The following is a 27,783-nucleotide window of genomic DNA, read 5'->3' as shown; positions in this document are numbered from 1 at the left end:
ACAGACATGGTACAGTACAGTACTTTATATAATTTATATTAATTATTATTATTTTTAATATTTCTGTACTCACAAAGGAGAGGCTGAACCCATATGGGGTCACTTAACTCTTATAAATTTCTATATATTTTTTTTTTTTGTTAGCCAACATTGCTAGTTTTTGTTTTTCTTCAGAGAGATGACAGGAAACTTGCTCATGACTTCTGCAAGTCAAAACACTGGCCTAGCAGTGGTTAAACCTGGGCTACATGAGATCAACCAACACCTTCCTACATATACTGCATTTCCTCCCTTTCTTAACATCCCTTGTTTTCACAGACCTTTGCAAATAGATTGTACGGTTACATGGCTTGGATTATGCCATTTTTCGTCGCCTGTTCAACCTTTGGAGCAGTCAACGGTGTGCTACTGACGTCTTCCAGGTATATAATCCGATTTAGAATGCTTTATTCACTCAGGCAGTGCTAGACCAGTCAACTGTTCCGGGACCAGACAACAGTTAATGGGATAACGCTTCCATGCCCAGCTTCACTCTTAATTTGTATTTATTCAAATGGACGAGAACGCTCCATCACTGGCAATGGTTGTCACCCATTTTCTTTTGTTTTCATAATTTAGCAGCTGCCTACTTAAGTAGAACTTGTTAGTATTTGTTGCTTATAGCATGCCTATTAAAGTATTTCCTAGCTCATTTATATTGTGAAAAATTCATCATACAGTACAGTATACAGAGTCAGTGAAAACTGTGTTTACTATAGATCATTAAGTAGGCATGTGCTAATTAATTAAATTTTAGCTTATTGATACAAAAGGCAACTTGCATCCATTTTATTTGATTATAGCTTTGCAGTTGATAGCACAAATTATTTTGAAAACTGTTGCAAAACTACTGGTAACACGTTCTACAACACCGAAGTATGACATGGCTATTGTGGCCCAGGCTCCACTTTGAAAAAACTACCTCACATTGGATTTCTTTATTTCTTCCCACATTCTGGTGAAGTCTTGCTTCAACTGGGTATGTGTATCAGAACTTCAGGTTTCTCTGTCCATATATTCCTGTGATCCCTGATGACCTCCCTACCCTTTTATCCACTTTACACCCTTGGATTTTTGGATTTTATCGATCATTGGGTTGGTCGTTGGTATTACAGAGTTTTGCTGATCGCCTATACCGGCCAGTGGAATTCCTCGTCCCAATATTCGTGGCTCTCTCCACGTTTGGCTCCGTGAATGGCATCCTCTTCACATCTTCGAGGTAAACCAGGAGACCCACCTGAACTCCTTGGAACAACTCGAGAGGTGCTCTAACAAATGTTTAGAAAAGCATTGGCTTACATTGTGTAATAAGTGTTTTATTATATTCATTTGCTTGGTAAACATTTATAGGAAAACCATAGATGGTATGGTATGACTAATATTTATTAACTAGAGCAAAAATCAACTTGCTGTAAAACGGATTTAATCATATTAAGAGAAGTTATATAAATGTTTGCACTCAGTAATTTAATACTTTAGGAATAAATTAAAAATACAGTTTTGTAGTACAGTAATATTTGAATTGGTATTATTATTTTACGTCAGTAGAATTCATATTGCAAAATTAATGCTGTTTTCCTTTGGCAATGGTAATACACTGACCAATAAAGTACTTGTTATTGTAGAACAGTTGCTCACTGTAAGCTTTTGCTGACTAACATATGTAGCAGGTGTTATATGAGAAGTTTAGGTATAATTACCTCAACCTTTCTTTTCATATAATACCGAGCATCTGTGAAAATTATATAAAGAAATATGTGCATTAATTTGAGTGTGTTTTGATGTCCATTAGTAATATTACATTGAATTATCAAATAGAGTACAGTGTAATGTACAACATGTATTAGAAAATGTGTGGAAATTATTAAATGTTTTGTCTGCTGGTATTTTTTAATAGACTTTTGTGTACAAGTGTATATGTGAGCTTGTGTATGTATACAATCACCTAACTGTTTGTGGGGATCAAACTCCAGCTCGTGTGTGTGTGTGTGTATTTGTTTTACATTAACATACACAGTTTGTATTGTTTGTTGCTGAGTTTCCAGTGAACATTTTAGATTTGTGCAGTATGATTAATTTTGTTAAGTAATTACTGTACAAAGACATAAATAGGGTGACTGGTGTTATGTAAGGAGATTCCTGTACATGTTGTACAATACGTATAATGATTTCCAGTAAATCACTTCGTTATGCAGTCATTACTACCTATTTATGAAGTATTTTTATTATATTCACAATGAAGTCCCTAAATCCATGCATTATTTTTCTTCAAAGAATCGTCTAATACTTCAAGGGATAACTAATCTAGTACATACAATGAAATAATTAAAAAAAAAAAGTTTTCTTAATTTTTCTTATTACATCCTAAAATGTTCTAGTATCATGTTTTCAATGAATGTCCTCTTCCAATTCAGAAAACAGTGGGACAATCATTGTATTTCCTTTATAACTACCACCAGTCTCTTTATTTATGTTACTAAACCTTTAACTGTGGAGTTCTAATATTACAGCACTTGTAACTTGTTTCAATATCTTTTATGTATTTCAATATTTTTACATTGTTATTACTATAATTATTACCCAAAAGCACTAATTGCTTTTGTATTGTGCTTTACTGCCAGTGACTATTAACCCTTTGAGGGTCGACAGGCCCTCTCCGAAACTCGTTCTCAGGGTCGGCCAAATTTAAAAAAAAAAAAAAATTATTTTCTCTTATGAAAAGATAGAGAATCTTTTCCCGATCATAAAGACACCAAAAGTTTGAAATTTGATAGAAAACTTACGGAATTATGCTCTCGCAAAGTTAGCGGTCTCGGCGATGTTTACGCATCGGCGATTTTGCCCACTTTGAGCCCCATTTTCGGCCTATTTCACTGTACTAGTCGACAAAAAACATGAATATTTCGCTAGAACTCCATTTTTTCTATCGAATGGGTGCAAGAAACCACCCATTTATGAAATTCAACTATCCAGTACAGTGGTCAGAATTTAGCAATTTTGCCAATTTCACACAAATTTCAAAAGATGCCAATTTCCGAATAGGGTCCAGAATAAACAAGAAAGACATTCCTGGCACTAAAATGACATTTCCTCTAGTCATTAGTCACGTCTCAAGGCCCCTCTTATATTCTTTTGCTTTCCACTTTGAATTTTTATTCTCACAAAAAATATAAGATTTACTGTTATGCAGACTACTGCATTAGTGTAGAAAATGGTATAAATATTATTGGTGCACTTGTGAAAGAATATTAGACTTACCAGTTGACGTGTATTGCACGCTTGGCACGATTTGTTTACTTTTGAAGTTTGGTAAAAATCGAACATTTCTGCTACTTTGAGCTCAATTTCAAGGCACCTTTCATTGTAAAAACCAGTCAAAATCATCTCAATTTCTGTAATATGTCTTCCATTCTATAAAATGAGACCAAGAAAACTAGAATACAACAATAAATACCATACGAAAATACACTGCAAAGTCGCTGATTTATTCCAAAAAAATGGTCAAAGTTTTTTTTTCTCATTATGCACTGTGTGCTGCAGGATTTTTTTTAGACTGTGCACACTGACCACATAGACCCATTCTTTCATATGAAGGCCTACCAGCTTTCTCCCACTAGATTTGAGGCCGCTAGAATTTATGCGTACTAGTACGTCAAAACCCCCTACGCGTAAGACGTACTAGTACGACCAAAACCCTCAAAGGGTTAATTACTGGCTATAGTAACACTGTACTTTTAGAACTTCATCAAGTATTTTGTTCATTGTGAATATGAGATTACTTATACTATAAATATTATTACACAACTAAGTAGTTAAGAATATACACTTTATGTAAACTAATTGTGAACATTATATTAAGGTGATTTAAAGTTTCCCTCTTCTGATTCTTTTTATTTTTAAATCTGACTATATATTTGATACTTTCTGATATTATACCTAGAAAAGTGATCTAAGCTAAATTTTACAACACTGCTTGTGATGGTTGGCTTAACCTTCAGCCCAAATTTGTAATAATGCTTTATGGGACTTTTTGCTGAGAGATCTCAAACATAGTTAAAGATAGTTATATTTTTCTATTAAAAAAGTTTTTTAAGGGTATATTTTTTATTTTGAAAATTTCTACAATATAATTTAATTGTTAGTGAGAGTTTAACAGTTCAGATACAATATTCTTTCATAATTTGGGCTTTATTCAGCAAAGTACAGTATATAAGGAGTGAAGCTTAAATAGCAGGTGTGGCCAAGCCTTGGCTTGATGCTGCTTGTTTGTTCATTCAGTGCAGCTTGTGAGATAACGTCAGGGTATGCTGTCTCTTCTGAATATTGTCTCAATGAGCTGCATTCAGTGGCCAGATGAATCGCATGTCTCACAAGCTACAGTTTGGCCATTCTTCATTAAATATGTATCTGTTTTAGTAGTTATATATACAATTTATCTTCATGGGGAAGTGGAACAGAATTCTTCCTCTGTAAGCCATGTATGTCATAATTGGCGACTAAAATGCCGGGAGCAAGGGGCTAGTAACCCCTTCTCCTGTATAGACAACTAAAGTTAAAAAGAGAAACTTAAGTTTTTCTTTTTGGGTCACCCTGCCTCGGTGGGATACGGCCGGTTTGTTGAAAGAAGATATACAATCTATATATATATTATATGTACATGTATATATTTAAATATTTATTTAATTTAAACTCTCACTTACAAAAAATACTGTGGATTTTTTTTAAATACTGTTTGAAGATGTCAATTTTGCATTACAGTATTTTCTCACTCAATCATCTTTGCCTAACTTTTTTATCCTTGACTAACAAATATTCAGTAGCTGCATTTCTAATTAACAATGCTTTTGTTTGCTTTACTGTGCCTTGGTGATATGTTCTACATTACTGCACTCTAAAATATTTATGTATAAATTGGTGAGATGTGGGATACAAAGTGTCTTAACTGTTGTTGTCTCAACTTCCTATGCAAGCAGAAGATTCTGATGATTATTAACAGTGATCGATTGGCATTTAATTTGCTTAATTATTACATTCATGGAAAGTGCCAAACCTGTAAGAGTCGTACAGTGCCTGGGGAGTAGGAGGGCAACCTTGGTCCAAGGAAAAGGAGGGTTACTCTAATTTCTTACATCAAGAGCCCTCCACCAAATTTATAGCACCCCATTTCCATCCTTCCTTCCTTGAAGGGTAATTTGTTTTAATTTACAAGCCACTGTGTGTTGAAGGTGTAAGTTCTGTAGCAAACTAATACTTCAGGTTAAATGTGGACACAAAGAAAACTTCATTATTGACTAACTTTCATAAACCTTGCTTTAAAAAGAAAACTAATACTGTTTTGTATGTTATGTTGGCCTTAGATAAATATAAATCAATCCATCATAAATTATTCCCTGGGCAATATTTCCTGTTTGTATGTTGAATTATGAGATAACATGCCTCTAAATTTTATATAAAATGTGCAGGTCACAGGTTTTGTTTTGGAGTTGTGCAGCTGTAAGTGTTGTGCTTGGAGGCAATACAAGTGTTATAACTACAGTCTGTCTTGGTGTAAATTATTGCAAGTCTGGTTATGGGAAGATTTTGCATGGTTGCACTAAATTATTTCTGTTCGTTCATGGTTGGTGAATATGAGTTTGTAGTTGTTGCAGTGTTGGGGTTGTTTAGATATAGGTAATGCACATAGTTTAATTCACTTGTACAAAGCACTCATTTGGAAACTATCATATATAATTTATTGTGTGATGCTTCTTATTTTAGATTCCTTACCAAAGGAATTTGTTTGAGAGCTGCTATTTCTGAGTGGAATTCTTTTGAAGTGGTTTTTTGAATTTTGGAGTTTGCTTCTGTGAAAAGTCTGTTTACTGTTCTGGTAAGTAATGCTGTACTATTAAGTGGGTGTTGTGTTCTGAGGCTAAGTGGGTATGTAATACATGGTGCTCCGTAGCCTGAATAAGGATATGTAAAATCTTTATATATACTAACAGTACAGTGATTATGACACTGTGGAGGTATGGTATTTTATTACAAGATGTTTTGCTCACCAAAGGACTATCAGTTCATACAGAGAAAAGTAAATCATGAGGTTATATAGTAGCAGAGGCAAAGTCTGTGATGTGTAGAGTGAATTCAGCGTGGTCTATGGCAAGGTGGTGAGGTCATGGGGATGAAGTGTTAGTTTTAGGTGTGATCAATTTTAATGAAACCTTGGAGACAACAAAACACCCTAAGTTTTATGTAGTAGCATTGGTAATGTTGATTAAGTAGATTCCAAACAGTCTACTATGTCAGTCTGCTTCTTTTATGGCTAATCTTGTTAAAGGTGGTTACAAGTGTTATGATGTACTTTGAATATGGTTCTAGTGTTGTTCTTCTGGCAAGCATAACTGTGTTCCTTTATTCTAGTGTTCAGGTCCTTGGAACTGTCCCCATATTAAATTTATCACATCCTCCGCAAGGGACGATGCAGAGCACCTCAGTGGTGATTTCCAGTTTAGTCACCTTTTTGACTAAGTCCCTGATGGCATTGAAATCTGTGACTATAATATTAGATTTGGCTAATTGCTGGCTAGATTACTAATTTGTTTATGGGAGGTATATGTATTCATCTTTGGGCACCAATCTGGTGTTGTGTAGCTAAAACCAACATTAGTCCCCAAAAATAACCTCCAGTACCATCAGGCATGTAATCAAAAGGGCGATTAAATCAGCAAACATGACAGGGTCTATCTTTCGAAGGCTGTAATAAATCTTATGCGAGGGGAAACTTCAGACTTAAACGCTAGCATCAAACAATACAGATATGCTTGCTAGAAGGATGACACTAGTAACCCATGCATGGTACATTATAGTGCTTCTGATAAACTTCCCTGAACAAAGTTTAGTTATCAAAGCAGCAGACTGACATAGCAGACTGTTTGAAATCACTTTTAATCACTACTATCAGTGCTGTTTCACAAATCTAAAGGTCTTTTATCATCTCTGAGGTTATAACAAAGATGGTTTTACTAAAACTGACAGATCTATCAACACTGAGACCTCACCGACTCGCAGATGATCTCATTCCCGTCACAAACCATGCTGAACACCACACTGTATGGACGTCTCATCAGTTACTATATAAACTAATATTTTACTTGTATGAATTTATGACATCCCTAGTAAACAAAATGTCTTCTAATAAAATACCATAACCCACACATTGTGTAACTATCACCATCAGACTGAGTAATCTGCTGCCTCTTATGTTTTGAGGATTTAGTTGGCATGTAGTATAGCCTGGGGAAAGTCTCTGCACTGCAGTTGTGGTGTGACACGATGCAGATCCTTATAGTTTAATCGAGCCTCTGCTGTTGTATTGCATTTTGAGTTAAGTGTAATACACTAAAGATTTCAGGTAGGTCACTAGGTTTACATTTCTGTTTACTAAATATAAATTCTGGCAGTATTACTGCACGCTTCTCTTTTCTCCTGGATGCACCTTTTTATTTGAAGAGAAGCTAGCACAGTAATTTATTAGCATGTTTATTTCACCTATATTGCTTCAGCAAATAAATTTCTTGTATTATCTTTGCTTATGAAATTGCTCTTTACAAGTTTACTTATTCTTTCCTGTTTTTCTATCACTTTTATATCATATTCACTGATTAATTAGTAGTACAGTTAAATATATAGGAAATGCCTGGAAACTCATTGGAAATTTTTATTCTATTAATAATATTTTTGAGTAGCAACACTGTATGCCAGTTTTCATAAATTTAGTTTTGAATAGAAAAAATGCTACTATAGGTTAATTAGGCATAGATTTTGCACTGAATGTCTCAAGAATATGCATTATTTTATACTACTGTGCACTACTGAGATATATTTCTAACCATGTATACTTTCCATAGGCTCTTTTATGCTGGTGCTATGGAAGGCCAGATGCCCGAGATTCTGACAATGATCCAGGTTAAGCGGATGACCCCAACCCCTGCAGTGTTGTTCATGGCTTTCCTCAGTCTTGTCTATTTGGGCTCAAGTAACATATTTGCTCTTATCTCCTACGTTGGCTTTGCTACCTGGGTAAGTGAAGGTTCTAAACACCTCATATTCAAGTCTAATGACTTATGGGTTTGTGGTGAGATAGTATTAGCCATTGTTGTCTAGCTAGGGGTTAAGTTGAATCAGGGAACAAGAAGTTTGTTAGTTGCAGCTTCTTGTAGCATTTGTAGATTTGATCATTCATCATATGTCCTGCATATGGTATTCTGATATAAGAGAAGTTGCTTCCTTTATATTCAGAATTTTGGTTAATTGTAATATTTCTTGTACAAGTCTTAATTCCAGCTAAATTATCTTGTAAATCTAGCAAACTTTGTATATGCCCACGTTGATACTATAGTATATATATCCAGTACTGTATTAAAGTTCTACTCTGTTAGCATTTGTGTGTGTTTCAGTATAATGTATAAATGATGCTATGTTCTCAGTAGAACTTGGGGAAAGTTACATGGACAAAGAACCCTCCTCCATCTAAACAACTTTAAATATACAAATGCTTGAAAATTTGAAATAAATCTTCTATTTTTTATGGCATCTTTGCTCTAGCATAAATACAAGGTTTTATCACTGCTTGGACAGCACTTAAGAAAACACTAATTTTACATGAATGTACTAATTGAACAGGAAGATACACACAGATTTTCTATTAGTTTTATGACAATTTGCATGGAAGAAGTGATGGGTGGAAAAATTATTTTTAAGGTTCATTGCACAGTGATGTACAGTCTCTCTTATTATTTTAGGTTAATTCAGTGTTGTTTACATTCCCAGGTATCAATTGGCCTCGCTGTGCTGTGTGTGCCATGGCTACGGTGGAAAGCTCCTGAGTTGGAAAGGCCCATCAAAGTGAATCTTATCTGGCCTGTCCTATACATCATTGCCACTATACTCATTACCATAGTACCCATGGTGGCAGCACCTATTGAAACTGGTAATGTACTGAATTCTTTAAGCTAAAGTAAATGTGAGCAGATACTTTATTTTTTTATTTTATTTTCCAATTTGAGCACACATACAGAGGTACAAAAAAATACAGATAAGAGCAGTATGCCAAAGCCACTTATACTATGCATAGCATTACGGGCTGGCTTAAAATTAACTTAAGATTAACTAAGCAATGATGAAATCAGTGATAAAACATTAATGTAAACAGATTACTATAAAGCACAAGTGAGTATTACAAAGACAGGTCATATGGTTGCTTGCATTGTTGTACATTCAGTCGTATGGAGTATTCTGTTAGGTAGTGTATTTAAAAAATAATAAAGTTAGATTGGGTTTTAGGTTTAACATTTATGTGATATAATTGTGAGAAACATTTAAGATATACAATTTATAAGGTTCAGTTATTCAGTATTTATTTGGTTTTGGGTGAGTAAGTGATCTTTGAGAAGAGACTTGAATTTATAAACAGGTAGTGTTTCTTTTATATTTACAGGTAATGAATTCCAGATTTTAGGGCATATGACTTGGTAAAGATACAAGAGTTTAGGCTTTTTCCCTACATAGTTATGATTACTTAGTAGGGCAGCATTATATTGGTTTAATCTCTCTTCATTATTACACAGGAAATATTTATGAGTTAAGTTGAGAAAGCTCAAAGGTAAAGTGTAGGGAAGAGTTTGTGAAGTGGAGAGGGGACTATCTGGAATGGAAAGAGGTGACTTTGTAGTGGAGGAAGAAGTGTATGGAATATTGGGAAGAATCACAATGGAATGTAGGGAGGAAAGTTTAGAATTTTGGCAGAAGTCTTGGGTGGAAGATGGGAAGAGAACGGTCTCTTTTGAGTGTAAAGAAGTCTGGAGTGTAGGTAGTACAGTCTTTGAGTCCATAGTGGAGGGATCAGTCTCTGGAGGGAAAGGAATGAGTATGGAAAAAAATGCCATGTTTTATAAACTATGATGTCATACAGAAGACTTAAGAATAAACAGTGTAGTTTTGTTTTGTAGATAAGTGTTGAGGTTTTAATGTTCATTTACTTGGCATGGAAAAGTTGAATGGGTAATAAAGTATCAAATGGCGTGAGGATGTATGTGCAAAACCGAAAGTCATTGTTAGTGTAATAAGTACTTATCATACCTTGTTTCATTCTGAGTTAATGTGTGCCATTTTTAAATATGAAAATTTCTTTTCAGTTCTGTTTTGCCATTTTTTCTTTGCTGCCTATTCCTTTTTATCTTCATGGTTTTTTGTATTATTGGTTTTCTAATTATTTGGTTGACCTCGTGCACACCAGTATGGTAACGAATGTTTTTTCTACTTCATCAATTTAATTTTTCATTGCACCACTAAATTCATATACTTCATATCTTTATATTGTATTATTACCAAATTTAGTACAATACGGTATTCAGTGCATAAGTGGAGGTGCCTTGATGCTGGTGGGCACTTGATCCAAGAAATTGGACCTATTCTCCCTCTTTTAAATGAATGTTGTATTCATGAAAAATAATCAGGATATAATAAATTTCAACTTTCAACAGGTATTGGTGTTGGAATTATTTCTACTGGTATCCCAGTTTACCTCCTCTTCATCAAAGTGAGAAAGCCAGTATGGATTAAGCGGGGACTCAGTAAGTAGCCGTGTGTTATGTTACGTTAGTGTTGACTTTTGTGGGTGATTATGTAGCTTCTTGAATAATCATTGTTAACTTCATCAAAGATCAACTTAAAATTCTGATGGACCATTAATTTACAAAAAGGTAGTTGTCCTTATGTAACATATACTCTACCTGTTAAAGGTTATTATTTAAGGTATTTAGACTTTTAATATGTAACATTTTAGAACTTAATTAACCCTTTGACTGTTTCATTCTATGTCGCTCAATTTTTTGAAAAAAAAAAAAAAAAAAAAAAAATTCTTATGAAATGATAGAGAATCTTTTCCCGATGGTAATGACACCAAAAGTTCGAAATTTGGTCGAAAACTCGTGGAATTATGCTCCACGAAGTTAGCGGTCTCGGCGACATATACGTATCGGCGATTTCGCCGACTTTGAGCCCTATTTTCAGCCAATTCCATTGTTCCAGTTGACCAAACTCATAGCTATTTCTTTAGAATTCCATTTTATCTATCAGCTGAGCACAAGAAACCTCCCATTTACTAATTTGGACTACCTAATATGGTGGTCAGAAATTGGCAATTTGGCCAATTTCACACAAACTAAAAAAGATGCCAATTTCAAAATAGGGTCCAGAATAAACAAGGTGGACATTCGTGGCACTAAAATAACATATGCTATGTTCATTAGTCACATATCTAGGCCCCTCTTATATTATTATTGCTTTCTATTTTGATTTTTTATTCATTCAAAAAAATACAAAATTTACTGTTATGCAGACTACTGCATTATTGTAAAAATGGTATAAATAATATCAGTGCACTAGTGAAAGAATATTAGACTCCCCAGTTGACGTGTATTGGATGTGTGGTGTGATTTATTTACTCCTGAACATTGGTAAAAATCGAACATTTCTGCTACTTTGAGCTCAGTTTCAAGGTCGTTTTCATCGTCAAAGTAATGAAAATCATCTCTATTTCTGTAATATGTTTTCCATTTTATCACCTAAGACCATGAAAACGCGAATACAACGATAAATACTATACGAAAATACACCTCAAAGTTTTTTTTTTTCTCATTACACAGTGTGTGCTGCAGGATTTTTTTTATGTGGTGCACACTGACCACACAGACCCATTCTCTCACATGTGGGCCTACCAGCTTTCTCCCGCTTGATTTGAAGCCGCTAGAATTATTGAGTATATATACGTCAGAAACATTGGCTCGTAAGACGTATTTATACGTCGAAAACAGTCAAAGGGTTAATAAGAGTTCAATATGCCTGAGAAAATAGTGGCCATGACATCTATTATGGAATATATTATATTTAAGTTTAATACATTATTTTCCAAGTACTGTACCATATTGAGATTAATTAGTTAAACTGGCTTTCTTTATTTCATGTTCAAGAAGCTTCATATGTTAGTGTGGTTTACTATCATGTTATAACATGACTAGTGTGATGAGTGATGGTTGGTATTACTGTTCCAATTAATGTTAATTGTTATTACATTAGTGTGATGAGTGATGGTTGGCATTAAGCTGCTTGCTAGAACTGACAAAATTAAGCATATTATTTTGGTAGTCAGTTTTGCAGTGGTGATTAGACATTTTGGATTTTGTTTTCATGTTGTTGGTTTGTTGCCTTCTGTTTCATTACATCAGTTACATTGTCTTGTATATTTATTTTTGTAGTGTTGGCTTGGTGTTGCTGAATTATGAACATATTTATGAGTTTGATACTTTAAATTGCATTAATTTATTAGCATTTTTTCAGGATACTAAACAAATGTTTTTCTGTTAATTTTTTTGTGGCTAACATTAGTGGTCCAGTCCAGTCTTGAGATGTGGAAAGTAAACCCTGTACTGTATATGGGACAGATAATACATATTGTTTCATCAAAGTACAGTAAAACACCACCTTTTGTGCCTCCAGGTACTACGTTACATCTGTTCTTGATTTTTTTTTTTTTATCTGTTTCCAACCTTCGCTCCAAAGGTCGCCACCTTTTGGGGCAGCTCTACCTGTTATAATCTTGTGTGCCGATGTGGCCAGCCTTAACAACAGCACAGGTGGGCCAGTTTCCCTTCCATGTGCCTCGGGCCTCTTTTCTTTGCTTCTGTGCACTAATGCAATAAGTGGAGACCCATGCTTGTTAATTGCTCGGAGAATCCCCGTGCCTTAAAACAGAAAATCAAAACCACTTTGCCTGTTATTTGGTTGTCAAAGCAGCCAACACGGATGACAGAGGAATTATTTGTTTACTGTTTGAAGTCTCGTACTATTTCTGGTCATATTTTACCTGCACTGCAGAACCTCACATTCGAGCTTTTGACTCTTGATGTGCGTCTAATTCCTCGTGTTGTGTACTTGTACCCAAATGTGTTTCCCCAAGCATTTAAGTCTCTCCCATGTGGGGTTTGTTGCCATACCCCCCCCCCCCCTTGTAGGAGGGTGTAAATTCCAGTGCTAATTTCTTTGTGGAATTTTTCTTAATTACTAAATTCCTGATTGCGCTGGATGAAATGTTGGTCTTCAAACAGCGACCTGCGAGGACAGAAGGAAGTGTCACCTTAAGATCATATATGTAGGAATGCTAGCACTGCCTTCCTTGAAGATAAATACATCTACATACACTATACTTTTTATTACTTTAATACCCAAGGTATTAATCAAAAGTTGCTGAGTGGATTGAACTAAAAACTAAGAAAAGTGCACCACCTAATTTAATCTTAATAATGGAAAAAGCCTTAGAGCTCTATAAAGCCGTGTGATGAGGAAAAAGTGCCTGAACAAGTACGTACTTATTTAGTACAGACTGGTTCCACAAGTTCACATTGCACAGCAATTGCATAATAATAAATTTTCTGGTGAATGTTCTGCTAACCACACAGCTGCAGGAATTTCCCTGCTACATTACAGGAAATTATTTCTGAGGGTGTCTACAAGTCAAGTGTTTAATGCTGACAAAACATGTCTTTATTGGAAGACGTCAGCAAGAACTTACATCAGGCAGCAAAAGGAAAGTGCATCAGGATTCAAAGGATTGCTTCAGCTTGCAACTTTGTGGTAATGCATCAGGTGATTTTTAAGTGTAAGTCGTTGGTTATTTATCACTCGAAGACTGTGTTTTGAAAGGGACAAATAAAATTGCCTTACTAGTTATTTGGAGGTGAAACTAGTCAGTGTGGATGACAGAGGAATTATTTATTGAATGATTTAAGCATCACTTTATTTTCGAAGTCATGTTTTTCCTGTGCAGGAAGAACCTTGCATTCAAGGTTCTTTTTACTCTTTGATAATTCCCATACTCATCCAGAAGTTTTAGTGGACATGCAGTCAGATGTAAAGGTTGTGTTTTTACTACCAAATACAGTGGACCCCTGCATAACGCTATTAATCCGTTCCTGAGAGCTCAGTGTTATGCGAAATTATCGTTATGCGAATTAATTTTCCCCATAAGAAATAATGGAAATCAAATTAATCCGTGCAAGACACCCAAAAGTATGAAAAAAAAATTTTTTTTACCACATGAAATATTAATTTTAATACACACAAACTTAAGAAAACATGCACAGTTACATGACACCTTTATTGAAGATGTGGTGATGATTGATGGGATGGGAGGAGGGGAGACTGGATGGTTTTAGTGTTTAGAAGGGGAATCCCCTTCCATTAGGTGTCAAGTCCTTTTCTGGGGTTGCTTCCCTTCTTCTTTTAATGCCACTAGGACCAGCTTCAGTCACTGGACTTCTGTCGCACAACATATCTATCCATAGTGGCCTGTACCTCTCGTTCCTTTATTATTATTTTTTTTTTATCACACTGGCCGATTCCCACCAAGGCAGGGTGGCCCGAAAAAGAAAAACTTTCACCATCATTCACTCCATCACTGTCTTGCCAGAAGGGTGCTTTACACTACAGTTTTTAAACTGCAACATTAACACCCCTCCTTCAGAGTGCAGGCACTGTACTTCCCATCTCCAGGACTCAAGTCCGGCCTGCCGGTTTCCCTGAATCCCTTCATAAATGTTACTTTGCTCACACTCCAACAGCACGTCAAGTATTAAAAACCATTTGTCTCCATTCACTCCTATCAAACACGCTCACGCATGCCTGCTGGAAGTCCAAGCCTCTCGCACACAAAACCTCCTTTACCCCCTCCCTCCAACCCTTCCTAGGCCGACCCCTACCCCGCCTTCCTTCCACTACAGACTGATACACTCTTGAAGTCATTCTGTTTCGCTCCATTCTCTCTACATGTCCGAACCACCTCAACAACCCTTCCTCAGCCCTCTGGACAACAGTTTTGGTAATCCCGCACCTCCTCCTAACTTCCAAACTACGAATTCTCTGCATTATATTCACACCACACATTGCCCTCAGACATGACATCTCCACTGCCTCCAGCCTTCTCCTCGCTGCAACATTCATCACCCACGCTTCACACCCATATAAGAGCGTTGGTAAAACTATACTCTCATACATTCCCCTCTTTGCCTCCAAGGACAAAGTTCTTTGTCTCCACAGACTCCTAAGTGCACCACTCACTCTTTTTCCCTCATCAATTCTATGATTCACCTCATCTTTCATAGACCCATCCGCTGACACGTCCACTCCCAAATATCTGAATACGTTCACCTCCTCCATACTCTCTCCCTCCAATCTGATATTCAATCTTTCATCACCTAATCTTTTTGTTATCCTCATAACCTTACTCTTTCCTGTATTCACCTTTAATTTTCTTCTTTTGCACACCCTACCAAATTCATCCACCAATCTCTGCAGCTTCTCTTCAGAATCTCCCAAGAGCACAGTGTCATCAGCAAAGAGCAGCTGTGACAACTCCCACTTTGTGTGTGATTCTTTATCTTTTAACTCCACGCCTCTTGCCAAGACCCTCGCATTTACTTCTCTTACAACCCCATCTATGAATATATTAAACAACCACGGTGACATCACACATCCTTGTCTAAGGCCTACTTTTACTGGGAAAAAATTTCCCTCTTTCCTACATACTCTAACTTGAGCCTCAATATCCTCGTAAAAACTCTTCACTGCTTTCAGTAACCTACCTCCTACACCATACACTTGCAACATCTGCCACATTGCCCCCCTATCCACCCTGTCATACGCCTTTTCCAAATCCATAAATGCCACAAAGACCTCTTTAGCCTTATCTAAATACTGTTCACTAATATGTTTCACTGTAAACACCTGGTCCACACACCCCCTACCTTTCCTAAAGCCTCCTTGTTCATCTGCTATCCTATTCTCCGTCTTACTCTTAATTCTTTCAGTTATAACTCTACCATACACTTTACCAGGTACACTCAACAGACTTCTCCCCCTATAATTTTTGCACTCTCTTTTATCTCCTTTGCCTTTATACAAAGGAACTATGCATGCTCTCTGCCAATCCCTAGGTACCTTACCCTCTTCCATACATTTATTAAATAATTGCACCAACCACTCCAAAACTATATCCCCACCTGCTTTTAACATTTCTATCTTTATCCCATCAATCCCGGCTGCCTTACCCCCTTTCATTTTACCTACTGCCTCACGAACTTCCCCCACACTCACAACTGGCTCTTCCTCACTCCTACAAGATGTTATTCCTCCTTGCCCTATACACGAAATCACAGCTTCCCTATCTTCATCAACATTTAACAATTCCTCAAAATATTCCCTCCATCTTCCCAATACCTCTAACTCTCCATTTAATAACTCTCCTCTCCTATTTTTAACTGACAAATCCATTTGTTCTCTAGGCTTTCTTAACTTGTTAATCTCACTCCAAAACTTTTTCTTATTTTCAACAAAATTTGTTGATAACATCTCACCCACTCTCTCATTTGCTCTCTTTTTACATTGCTTCACCACTCTCTTAACCTCTCTCTTTTTCTCCATATACTCTTCCCTCCTTGCATCACTTCTACTTTGTAAAAACTTCTCATATGCTAACTTTTTCTCCCTTACTACTCTCTTTACATCATCATTCCACCAATCGCTCCTCTTCCCTCCTGCACCCACTTTCCTGTAACCACAAACTTCTGCTGAACACTCTAACACTACATTTTTAAACCTAACCCATACCTCTTCGACCCCATTGCCTATGCTCTCATTAGCCCATCTATCCTCCAATAGCTGTTTATATCTTACCCTAACTGCCTCCTCTTTTAGTTTATAAACCTTCACCTCTCTCTTCCCTGATGCTTCTATTCTCCTTGTATCCCATCTACCTTTTACTCTCAGTGTAGCTACAACTAGAAAGTGATCTGATATATCTGTGGCCCCTCTATAAACATGTACATCCTGAAGTCTACTCAACAGTCTTTTATCTACCAATACATAATCCAACAAACTACTGTCATTTTGCCCTACATCATATCGTGTATACTTATTTATCCTCTTTTTCTTAAAATATGTATTACCTATAACTAAACCCCTTTCTATACAAAGTTCAATCAAAGGGCTCCCATTATCATTTACACCTGGCACCCCAAACTTACCTACCACACCCTCTCTAAAAGTTTCTCCTACTTTAGCATTCAGGTCCCCTACCACAATTACTCTCTCACTTGGTTCAAAGGCTCCTATACATTCACTTAACATCTCCCAAAATCTCTCTCTCTCCTCTGCATTCCTCTCTTCTCCAGGTGCATACACGCTTATTATGACCCACTTCTCGCATCCAACCTTTACTTTAATCCACATAATTCTTGAATTTACACATTCATATTCTCTTTTCTCCTTCCATAACTGATCATTTAACATTACTGCTACCCCTTCCTTTGCTCTAACTCTCTCAGATACTCCAGATTTAATCCCATTTATTTCCCCCCACTGAAACTCTCCTATCCCCTTCAGCTTTGTTTCGCTTAGAGCCAGGACATCCAACTTCTTTTCATTCATAACATCAGCAATCATCTGTTTCTTGTCATCCGCACTACATCCACGCACATTTAAGCATCCCAGTTTTATAAAGTTTTTCTTCTTCTCTTTTTTAGTAAATGTATACAGGAGAAGGGGTTACTAGCCCATTGCTCCCGGCATTTTAGTTGCCTCATACGACACGCATGGCTTACGGAGGAAAGATTCTTTTCCACTTCCCCATGGACAATAGAAGAAATAAAAAAGAACAAGAGCTATTTAGAAAAAGGAGAAAAACCTAGATGTATGTATATATATATATGCATGTGCGTGTCTGTGAAGTGTGACCAAAGTGTAAGTAGGAGTAGCAAGATATCCCTGTTATCTAGCGTGTTTATGAGACAGAAAAAGAAAAAGAAACCAGCAATCCTACCATCATGCAAAACAGTTACAGGTTTTTGTTTCACAGTCATCTGGCAGGACGGTAGTACTTCCCTGGGTGGTTGCTGTCTACCAACCTACTACCTTTATGACTTTCCTAAACTGTTTCACAACAGTGTCAGTGTAATAGTCACCAGCACAGCTTGCAATAGCTGTCTGAGGGTGATTTTCATCCATGAAGGTTTGCACTTCAAGCCACTTTGCACAAATTTTCTTAATCTTTGAAGTAGGCAACTTCTTCAATTTCTCTCTCCGAACTGGCAGCCTCACCATGCCTTATCACACTGTGTATGCCACTACGCCTCTTAAATCTCTCAAACCAACCTTTGCTGGCCTTAAATTCACTCGCATCACCACTAGTTGCAGGCATTTTTCTAATTAAATCCTCGTGCAACTTCCTAGTCTTTTCACTTATGATCGCTTGAGAGATGCTATCGCCTGCTATCTGTTTTTCATTTACCCACACCAATAACAGTTTCTCAACATCTTCTATCACTTGCGATCTGTTTCGAAAACACAGTTGAACCTTTTGCAAGAACAGCTTCCTTGATTGCTGTTTTGTTGGCCAAGATAGTAGCGATGGTTGATTGGGGTTTGGTATACAACCTGGCCAGCTCCGAGACACGCACTCCACTTTCGTACTTGGCTATTATCTCTTTCATTTCCATAGTAATTTTCACCCTTTTTACCACAGGGCTGGCACTAGAAACTTTCTTGGGGCCCATGGTGACTTATTTTGCAGCTACAAGCACTAAAAACACTGTGATAATATGAAATGTACCGAGTGTATGCTTAGATGCGACCACACTGGCTGGATTGTAAACACTGGCACGCACGGGGCAGCTGAGGCCACATGGGACGCGTCCCGGACGAATCACGTGAGGCGAGGCAAAATTTTTGCGTTCGAATGCTTCGTATGGCGGATTTAACGTAACGCGATGTGTTCGTAAGGCGGGGATCCACTGTACTTTTAATAACTATAGTGATATCACACATCTTTATCTAAGGTCATTTTTACTGGAAATTATTCCTCTTCTCTACATGCTGTACATACCTTACTATCTTAGCCTTACTCTTCATAAAAACTACAGCTTCTAAGAACCTAACACACACACACACACACACACGCACACGCACATGCCTAGGACAAAATGGTAACTAACACACACACACACACACACACACACACACACACACCAACCAACCATACTTTTGCAATACTAACCACATCATTTCCCTATTCACTTCATTGCATGCTGTTCACAAATCTATAAGCACATCAAACTGCTCCTTTTTCAATATTTCATCACAAACATTTGATTCACACCTGCTCTACACTTATTAAATGCACCATGTTCCTTTGCAATCATATACTGTACCCACATACAATATACTGTATTATATTTATATATGGTCACATTCTAAGGCCACAATTAAAGATTTTAACACTGATAAGATACTGATGTAATAAAGATTGGAGGCTTATTAAAAATTATGTAATTATATGGTAAACCATGATTTAATTTTGTATTCCATTTATATAATGTGTGTAAAATTATGAAATAAGCTTTTATGTTTTGAAAAAAAGTTCAAATAAATGTCTGTTCCTCTGCTCTGAGAATTTTGCACTGTATATTTATGAAAACCAAAAATAGTACAGGTACAGTTAATTATTATAATCATTACTAAGCACTAAACCCACAAGGGTCATAGTGATTTTGAACAATATTGAAAACTTCACAAATTTGCAAAGATTGTAAGTCTTTTTATGAGCTCAGATTATTCTCTTAAAACTAGAAATTGATGTGAAGAAATTGTAGAAAAAAGCCTGTATTATATAGCTTTCATTGAAGGTTAAAATAGCTTTGATAAAAAAACAAAAACAAATTCTAATGTATGTCTGTTCCCCTGCTCCTGTTAGGGTTAAAATTTTGATAAACATTCTAATATTAATATCTAGTTCTCTGCCCCTACAAGGGGACCTCACACTTATAAAGTTTGATGGAAAAGCAAATGGCTGTTGTAATATAAATAATAATAATATTCAGAAATTGCTCCTTTTCTTCATCACTTACGCATATAATATTTATAAGACTCGCCTCTTCATTTTCAGTAATGGAGACTTTTTTTCTCCCATACTTGCTTTTCCTATGGCTTATACATGTATAATTTCTAACCAAGTTCTCTTCTTGATACTTCCCAGTAAGAGAACCTCTCCCAGTCTTAACCCTGTATCCCTGAGTATTTCGTATGTCAAGATAAAATTAATTCCTTCTCTTAGGTGTTACAGACATAAGCTTAGTTCAAGTAAGCTTTCTTCATAGCCCAGGTTTCCTTAACTCGTGCACCAGTTTATGCATTCCTTTGGAGTTTATAAATTTGCGATAAAATAAGAACATTATCACTGACAATAAAGTACAGTACTATATGTGAATTTCCTCTCAAGAGATATTCTTTGATGTTGGTGATGGGCTTTTGATCCCAGAATTTGCACCTGATCTCTCCCTTCTTGGATATGATCTGATTGCCTCCCATTTGCTTGTATAGTACTGCCCTTTCTCCATGAAAGTAATAATGTATGTGAATTTTGTGGATAGGTGTTTGAGGTTTTACATGAAATGAACACCGATTTGACTGGTACTAACAACGTGTTAATGTAGTGATTCAAGTTCAGTACAGTGTATTAATATATTCATGTAAAAATTCATTGTTAGAATTTGACCATTATTGCATATTAATCATTGTGAATTGCAGAGCCTATTTATCTACCTCCCTCCTTCAAGGGAGGTGGCTTGATGTCAGCAAGGGGCTCTTGATTCAAGGAATGGGACTTCACCTCCCCTTCCTTGAATCGAACCTGAATGCCTCCCATTCCCAAGGCACTATGATTCCTACAGGTTTAGTGCTTCCTCATGAGTAAAATGAAATTTCTCTACCTCCCACCTTTCTAAATTTTGTTTCCTTTCCTATTTTAAACTTGACCTGAACTGTTGGGATTTATGCCTAAAGTATGCTTGCATTCTTTGTAACATCTCAAGAGTGCCTTATTTTGTAGGCATGGTTACTTGTGCATGGGTAGCTTTGCTTATTGTCTTTTGATCATGTGTTCTGCCTGTTCATCCTCAGATAACATGACCAAATTCCTCCAGAAGATAATGGTGGTGGTTCGACCAAGTACTTCATAGGTATAAAGGTGTCTTAGTTACTTGTGCTTCTATAGTGTCTTGAAAAACTTCATTATCTTTAGCTTTCAAATTTTGTTATATTTTTTAATCTCTGAAAATGTTAAAGTTATCTGAAATTTATTGATTTTCTTTTAATTATAGTGTATAGTAATCTCTCTTATAGTAAAGTGAAATTATTCTAATGAAATATTTATATTTTGATAAAAGTAAATATAAATAATTTTAAAGATATGATTAATATTACAGAAGTAACTAACATTATCAAATATTCCACAGATAACTTAAATATAGTACTGCAAAAGGTGATGATGGTTTGCCAACCAGAAAAAGCTGCAAGTCTGTGAAGAGCAACACGTTCCTTCGAAAGGCTAAGGATTCTCTAAGAAAATTACACAGAGAGAACATTTAACTTGCTGTAACAAGTACTCTCTTATTTTCTGGCAAACTGTTTTATTCCGTGAAATTATCGATTTTAATTATTTTGTCTAGCTATGCTTTACTTTCAACTGGTGGCATATTTGTAAGAGATGGGACAAAGAAATCCTCTCACAGTGAACTAAATAACACTACTTACAACAAACAGATGATTCAATGCTTTTATCACTTTTCCACTGGGAATTGGGAGAGATGAATATTTTGTAAGTAAATAGTATCTTGAGTGCTGTGACAGGGGAGTGGGATTACATTACATGCCACTAAATATAATGTAGACAAGGACTTCTGCTTTAGTTTTTTGCACCAAGTAGGCTTTGATCATTTTTATAATACAGTATGAAAACCTTTGTATAGTTGATTACATTTAAGAAATGTGTGTTTACATAATTACTGGGATAATAAATGATGTAAATGATCTTGGAGTAGGAACAGTTGCAGTTATGTAGATTTACTGTGATATATACTTGTTTTCCATTTATTCTAGAAAAGGAAATTTAATTGATCAAAGAAGCGTTCTCGTGTACGTATTATATTGGGAATGATAATTTACACCCACTATTGTCAGAGTTAAAAAAATAAACTGCTGCCATATGTGGCTGGATTGAGGGGCTATGGTGTGCAGCTCACTTGAACTTCCACATGTCTGAGTTACATTTATAAATTAAGATTTAGGAACCTTTTAAATATGAATAAATCTCCTCAGTATTCAGCTACATAGTAGCATTTACGGTATGTAATTTTCTAGATTAATACTATTTCATCAAGTACATTTTAAATTTACTATGGATATTTTTGATCATAAATGTTTTACAGCAAACTGTAGCCATTTATGACACAGAACTATTTGAATTTTGCATCCAGTAATAATTATGACAGTCTCTCTCTCTCTCTCTTTCTGCAAAAAATAACAAACAGTTTGATTTTTTTCAAGACAGGTTTTCAACTTGTTTAAATTTGATACTATAGATCTGAAACAGGTTTCTTAGTTGCAAGATATGTGACCAATTTCATTATATTTTCTAACAGGTGCCACAAGAATATGGCAAGATATTTTAAAAACTATGAAGGGATTTGCTTTATTTTCGCATTGTCATGAGATTTAGATGTACCAGGATCTATGTCTAAAACACAACTCTTGGAAACTTTCATTTGTTTAAAATTTTATATTATATTTAGATAGTATACCATATTCAAGGAATAAGATTTCTCTCCTTTGACCACATTTATGCTGTTTAACTCTCACTACTAAGGGCCTGCTCCTGCAGTCTGATAAAATATTTAAATTTTTATGCTTCTTTCTCAGATATACTTGTTTATGTAAAACAATCTTTTTATGCAGTATTTTATAAATTATTTAAATTTCAACCTACACCAAAATAGCAATTCGTTTGTTTTTCTGTTGCATATTTGTCAGTTGTAGATGTGGAGACTATAACAAACCTGCATGATGAAATTCTTGCATATGCCACTCTGTTCCTACTGGTAATGTAGGTAGGTCAATAAGCATATTACACTGGACATTAAAAGATAAGGGTAATACCAATATTCTGTAAAATATTAAAAAGCTGTAAGAGAGAAATGATATTTTGGTAAAATATTTATCTTTTTTTTTTATCAACATCAGTTAGTACTGTAATTCTGTATTTTGTATTTATATGAAATCAGTAACCATATATAATTTTTTTATCAAGAGTTCCTTGATAATCAGTTTGTGGTCAGCAAGATATAAATATCCTCATTATTCAGAATCTAATAATTAAAAGATAACTACTGGTTTGAAATATTCAGTATATTTTTATATTACAACTCATATTTACATGAATTATGACAGAGGGGTAAATAAAAAAAAAAAAATGGAACTGAATATTTGAATGTACTGCGTTTGTCATACGTTACTGGGACCATTGTTTACATGCTGGAGGATGTTTGAGCAAGAGTGATTGGATAGTTCTGATGTACTGTGTATACAAAACCACACTATAGACATTCAAATAACTGCAAAATTGGTATGTTATTTCTTTACAAAGTTTTAACTGGGACTTCGTGGGGATCTGAGATTTGCTTTGTCTGTAAAGTAATGAATTGGTAACTATTGAAATATGTTATGACACTGTGAACTATCCTCATGCCTACATTTGAATATATTACTGTATGGCAGATAATACAGTATTCTCTTGACAGATACAAATACAGTGCAGCTTTCATCTACTAGTCAAGTGCCATAATTTAGCAAATTTGATACCTAGATAAGTTTGACGTATGCATATTATGGAGAACAAGAGCATGTTTGCTACTGAATTACATTTTTAACACCAAGTGTAGGGAGTAGGATTAGTTGAAGGCTTGAACAATTTTTCTCGCAAATCCCTACCCTTCCCACACCGCTGCCTAAACGGCTGAGACTTGTATGATAGTTTCTACCTACCTGCAGGTTTAGTGCATAAAGCAGATATGTTAAAGGTTAAGTAACTATAAACCAGATGCAAATGTTATATCCAACATTGTAGATTTATTACCAATGCCTTTGCATATATGCTCTTGTAGGTGGAAGCCATTTGTGACAAAGGCTAGTTTCTAAAAACTATAAAATATTCATGAAATAAGCTTTTAAAAGAGAAGGTGGTTGTAAATACCAGAAAGCTTACATTCAGTTTTATATAAAAATTAATTTAAAATTATGTTTAGTTTCACATTAAAAACTAATAAACCTGTTGGGTGATGCAGGATAGGAAATGCAAAGTAAAAGAGCAAAGCATTACTACAGTTAAGTTGTTCTAAATCGTTTATTTCACCTTTTCAACTCCTTTATAAATCTGGTTTCTTTTTTATTATAATAATAAAAAATCTGGTTGAAATATTTTTTTTTTTCAAGGGTTGAACATAGTCAAAGTTATTCACTGAATTTCTAATAGCCTATTAAGTGCAATTTGAAGAAAGTCTTCCATCACATTTAAATGTTAGCTGCTGAGAGCTGTTTTGCTGTCTGTCAAAAGTGTGTAAGTTGCCATTTACACATTTACAAATGATGCCTCATATAGTCCCAAAGTCAATGGAGGATGTGATGCATGGTTGTTGCAACTGCCAATGCCAGTGATAAAATACAGCTGTCAATTTGTTCACTAAGACTATTTACCAAGTTAAATTTGATTCAAGTTATCATTTTAACATACATATTTAACAGAAATATTTAGAACTGTAACTTGATTTCTAAAGGCAAGAACTGCCATGTTTATACATACATCTGGCATATCCTTCATTGTTGCAGAGGCAAAGGTAGTGTAAATAACTCAGTCATGTAAAGATATTTAGTAATGTATAGGGCAATTTATGTGATACTGAGAGGGTGTGAGAGTGAGATAGTGAGTGTGAGAAAGTATGAGTGTGTGTGCATGTGAGAGTGCACACTATACATCATATAAATACATACATGTATGTATATATATGATATGCATATATATACTGTACACTTGCATATGCACACACGTGCAAAAAAAAAGTTTTGTTAAATATATGTAAATGTCATTCTTTGGTGTGTAATTCCATATGTCAATACTGGCTCTTCTTGAGGCCAGGCACCCTATGAAAACCAGTGTTTGTGTTGTTGGTATAGCAAAAGCCTTGATATATTATACAAATGTCTTAACTCTCTGGTAAAACAGACTTTTATCTTCTTGTTGAGAGTGGTAATAGAGGCATTGTAAGTATTGTACTAGGAAAGTTTTATGGGTATCTGTATATTGTCATTTCTGTGCTAGTAGGCAAAGTACCATTTCAATAATTTTTAGATTTAATATACTGGTAACCAAAATATGAGGAGCTGAACTCTGTTGTGGTATATGTTAGTGAGCTTCAAAGCTGCTCATCATTAGCCCTTAAAACAATACATGGTAGGGAACCTTGCCACCAATGTGGTGGGCAGTCTTTTTATGAAATTTAAAGCATTTAAAATACTGTAGTACAGAAAAATTTATATATTTATAAAAATAGGAACAATTACCTTAATAATAGTGAAAAAGTTACAGGCCTGAAGTGATAGTTTCACATTTGCACCCAAATATTTATTATATATACAAAGTTTGTTAATGGGTTTAGTTTTTTTTGTAATAGCTACTATTGTAGCTTTAAATAAGTAATCATGTATGTTTCATTGCGAAAAAAACCCTTTGGCAGTGAAATTACAACACATTAACATATCTGTCACACAGTTTTAGAATGAATCATTGTGTTCATACAAAATGATCAATACTTGCCACAAAACATGGACCAGTTAAGCAGTCTGTTTTATCATCAGAGAACTTTGTTTCATGCAGAGGGATTTTACCCACTAGCATAACACCTGTCTTTAAAACAGGGACTATGTCCACCTGCATGACAGTTATTTAAAACACTTGTTTCATGCAAAGGGACTATGTGCCCTAGCAGGAGTTTCATCTAAAACATTGTTTTAGGCAATTTGTGCCCACTACCATGACAATGCTGTGTAAAACACTAGCATAAGTCTGCATGGTGCACATAAATTTAGTGCTTAATATCAGAGGTTTACCCAATAATAGTCCTTGGCACTTTGAACCTGCTAGAATTTGTCCAGTTCTTCCTGCACAAGTATAAGCATGTTGCACCCAGTTTAAGGGTTTACAAGAACTAAGTTATGCTACTTTTATAACCTTTTTTTGTGATGTTTTTTTCAAACCTACAGAATTTTATCTCGAGACTTTATATGGTATGTAAATTGTTTTGAGTAAAAAATGCAAAATAAATATCAATAATGAAAGTAAAGATATTTTAAGCCTTGGCCTAAAATTTTGGTGACTAGGTTATCTTTTAAACTAGACCATTAATAATACAGAAGTTTAAATTTAATTTTATTTCTATAAATGAATACATCAGTGCTCAGAAAACAAATACATATCATAAGATTGAAAGAGTATTTCACATGCTAGTAATCTCGTCCAAAACTGTGATGCTCTGAAGAGTGTGTTACACTGCTATTTGAGCAGATAGTTGTTATTAACTCTTGGAAAAGTCATCACATTAGATGAGCTATATTTTATTACTTTGTTTTGAACACAGCTTAAGGCATGTAAAGTACTTAGATTCTTACAAGTGAATGAAAGTACACCATCCACATCTGTTTATGAAATGCCTATAGTTACATTCCTGAATCCTATGGTTTTAATAATCTACAACCCTAATGAATATAGAGCATATATTTAAGAGTGCATCTCAAAAATTCACTTCAGCTTTTTTTTTTTTTTTTTTTTGTGTTAATAGTCTGAAGAGATTTTCTATTCAGACTTTCTATAATACTCATATTATGGATTAACTTTTATTATATTGCATTTTAATCTTGATGTTGTATATTTTTTTTTGTATCATTATCTTTGCTGGAGTTACGGAATATTATTACCATTATTTTTATGTGCATTTTCAATAAGCACAAACTTTAATAGTGCAACAACTGCAAGTGCAAATTATTTAAAGATTAGGTAATATAGTATGCCTGTGTGCTATAAACACATTTTGATACGAAACCATGGATCAACCTTCATTGAGGCTGACTGATGATTGTGGTGAAAATGTTACATCTCAATGAATGCTCCTAGATACACTTACTGGTGGGAGAAATATAAACATGGCTATGATATGCATATTGATTTTTGCGTTATACTGCCAGGTTTACTTGTAAGTTTAAGCTGTCTTGGTTCCTTTCCACTGAGCTTAATGATGTGCAGCAAAGCATTTTTGTGGCCTGTGAGAAAATGTCCTTGTGTATTGAAATGTTTAGTAAACTGTCATTTTATGTATAGAAGAGACTTATCTTAAAAATGTCATACATTGTTCAACAAGATTTATGTTGTGAAAATAATGAGAGTTGTCGAGTGTACTTTGTGAAGAATGGATTGTACAACTGTTTGTTAATGTTGAATGAAGTAAACAACTTGATCACTGTGGCTTTCAGTCTCCTATTGAAGTTTTGCAATTATATGACTAAAGTTAGCTACTTTAATTGAACTTGTGTGACAAGCTACGATTTATATCTTTTTTTTTAACACGGCCGTTTCCCACCGAGGCAGGGTGACCCAAAAAGAAAGGAAATACTTTCATCATCAAACACTTTCACCATACATAATCACTGTCTTTGCAGAGGCACTTAGCTACAACAGTTTAGAAGTCCCTCCACACTGCCAATATCTCAAACCCTTCC

General features: G+C 35.2%; 1 protein-coding gene across 1 annotated transcript in view; it reads left to right on the top strand.

Annotated features, from left to right (window-relative positions):
* Nucleotides 1-27,524, top strand: part of LOC128685759 (large neutral amino acids transporter small subunit 1) — a 142,986-nt gene extending 115,462 nt beyond the window's left edge. The window contains exons 6-10 of the mRNA XM_070087815.1: nucleotides 319-422; nucleotides 7,929-8,100; nucleotides 8,851-9,010; nucleotides 10,563-10,652; nucleotides 21,420-27,524. Of these exons, the coding sequence (XP_069943916.1) occupies nucleotides 319-422; nucleotides 7,929-8,100; nucleotides 8,851-9,010; nucleotides 10,563-10,652; nucleotides 21,420-21,487 (594 nt within the window). The 3' untranslated portion in view covers nucleotides 21,488-27,524. The remainder of the gene's footprint in view (nucleotides 1-318; nucleotides 423-7,928; nucleotides 8,101-8,850; nucleotides 9,011-10,562; nucleotides 10,653-21,419) is intronic.
* Nucleotides 27,525-27,783: the final 259 nt, after the last annotated feature.

Source organism: Cherax quadricarinatus, chromosome 23 (assembly GCF_038502225.1).
Source record: "Cherax quadricarinatus isolate ZL_2023a chromosome 23, ASM3850222v1, whole genome shotgun sequence".
NCBI classification, from domain to species: Eukaryota; Metazoa; Arthropoda; class Malacostraca; order Decapoda; family Parastacidae; genus Cherax; species Cherax quadricarinatus.
Note: the sequence above shows the minus strand (reverse complement) of the source record. Positions and strands in the feature narration are given on the sequence as shown.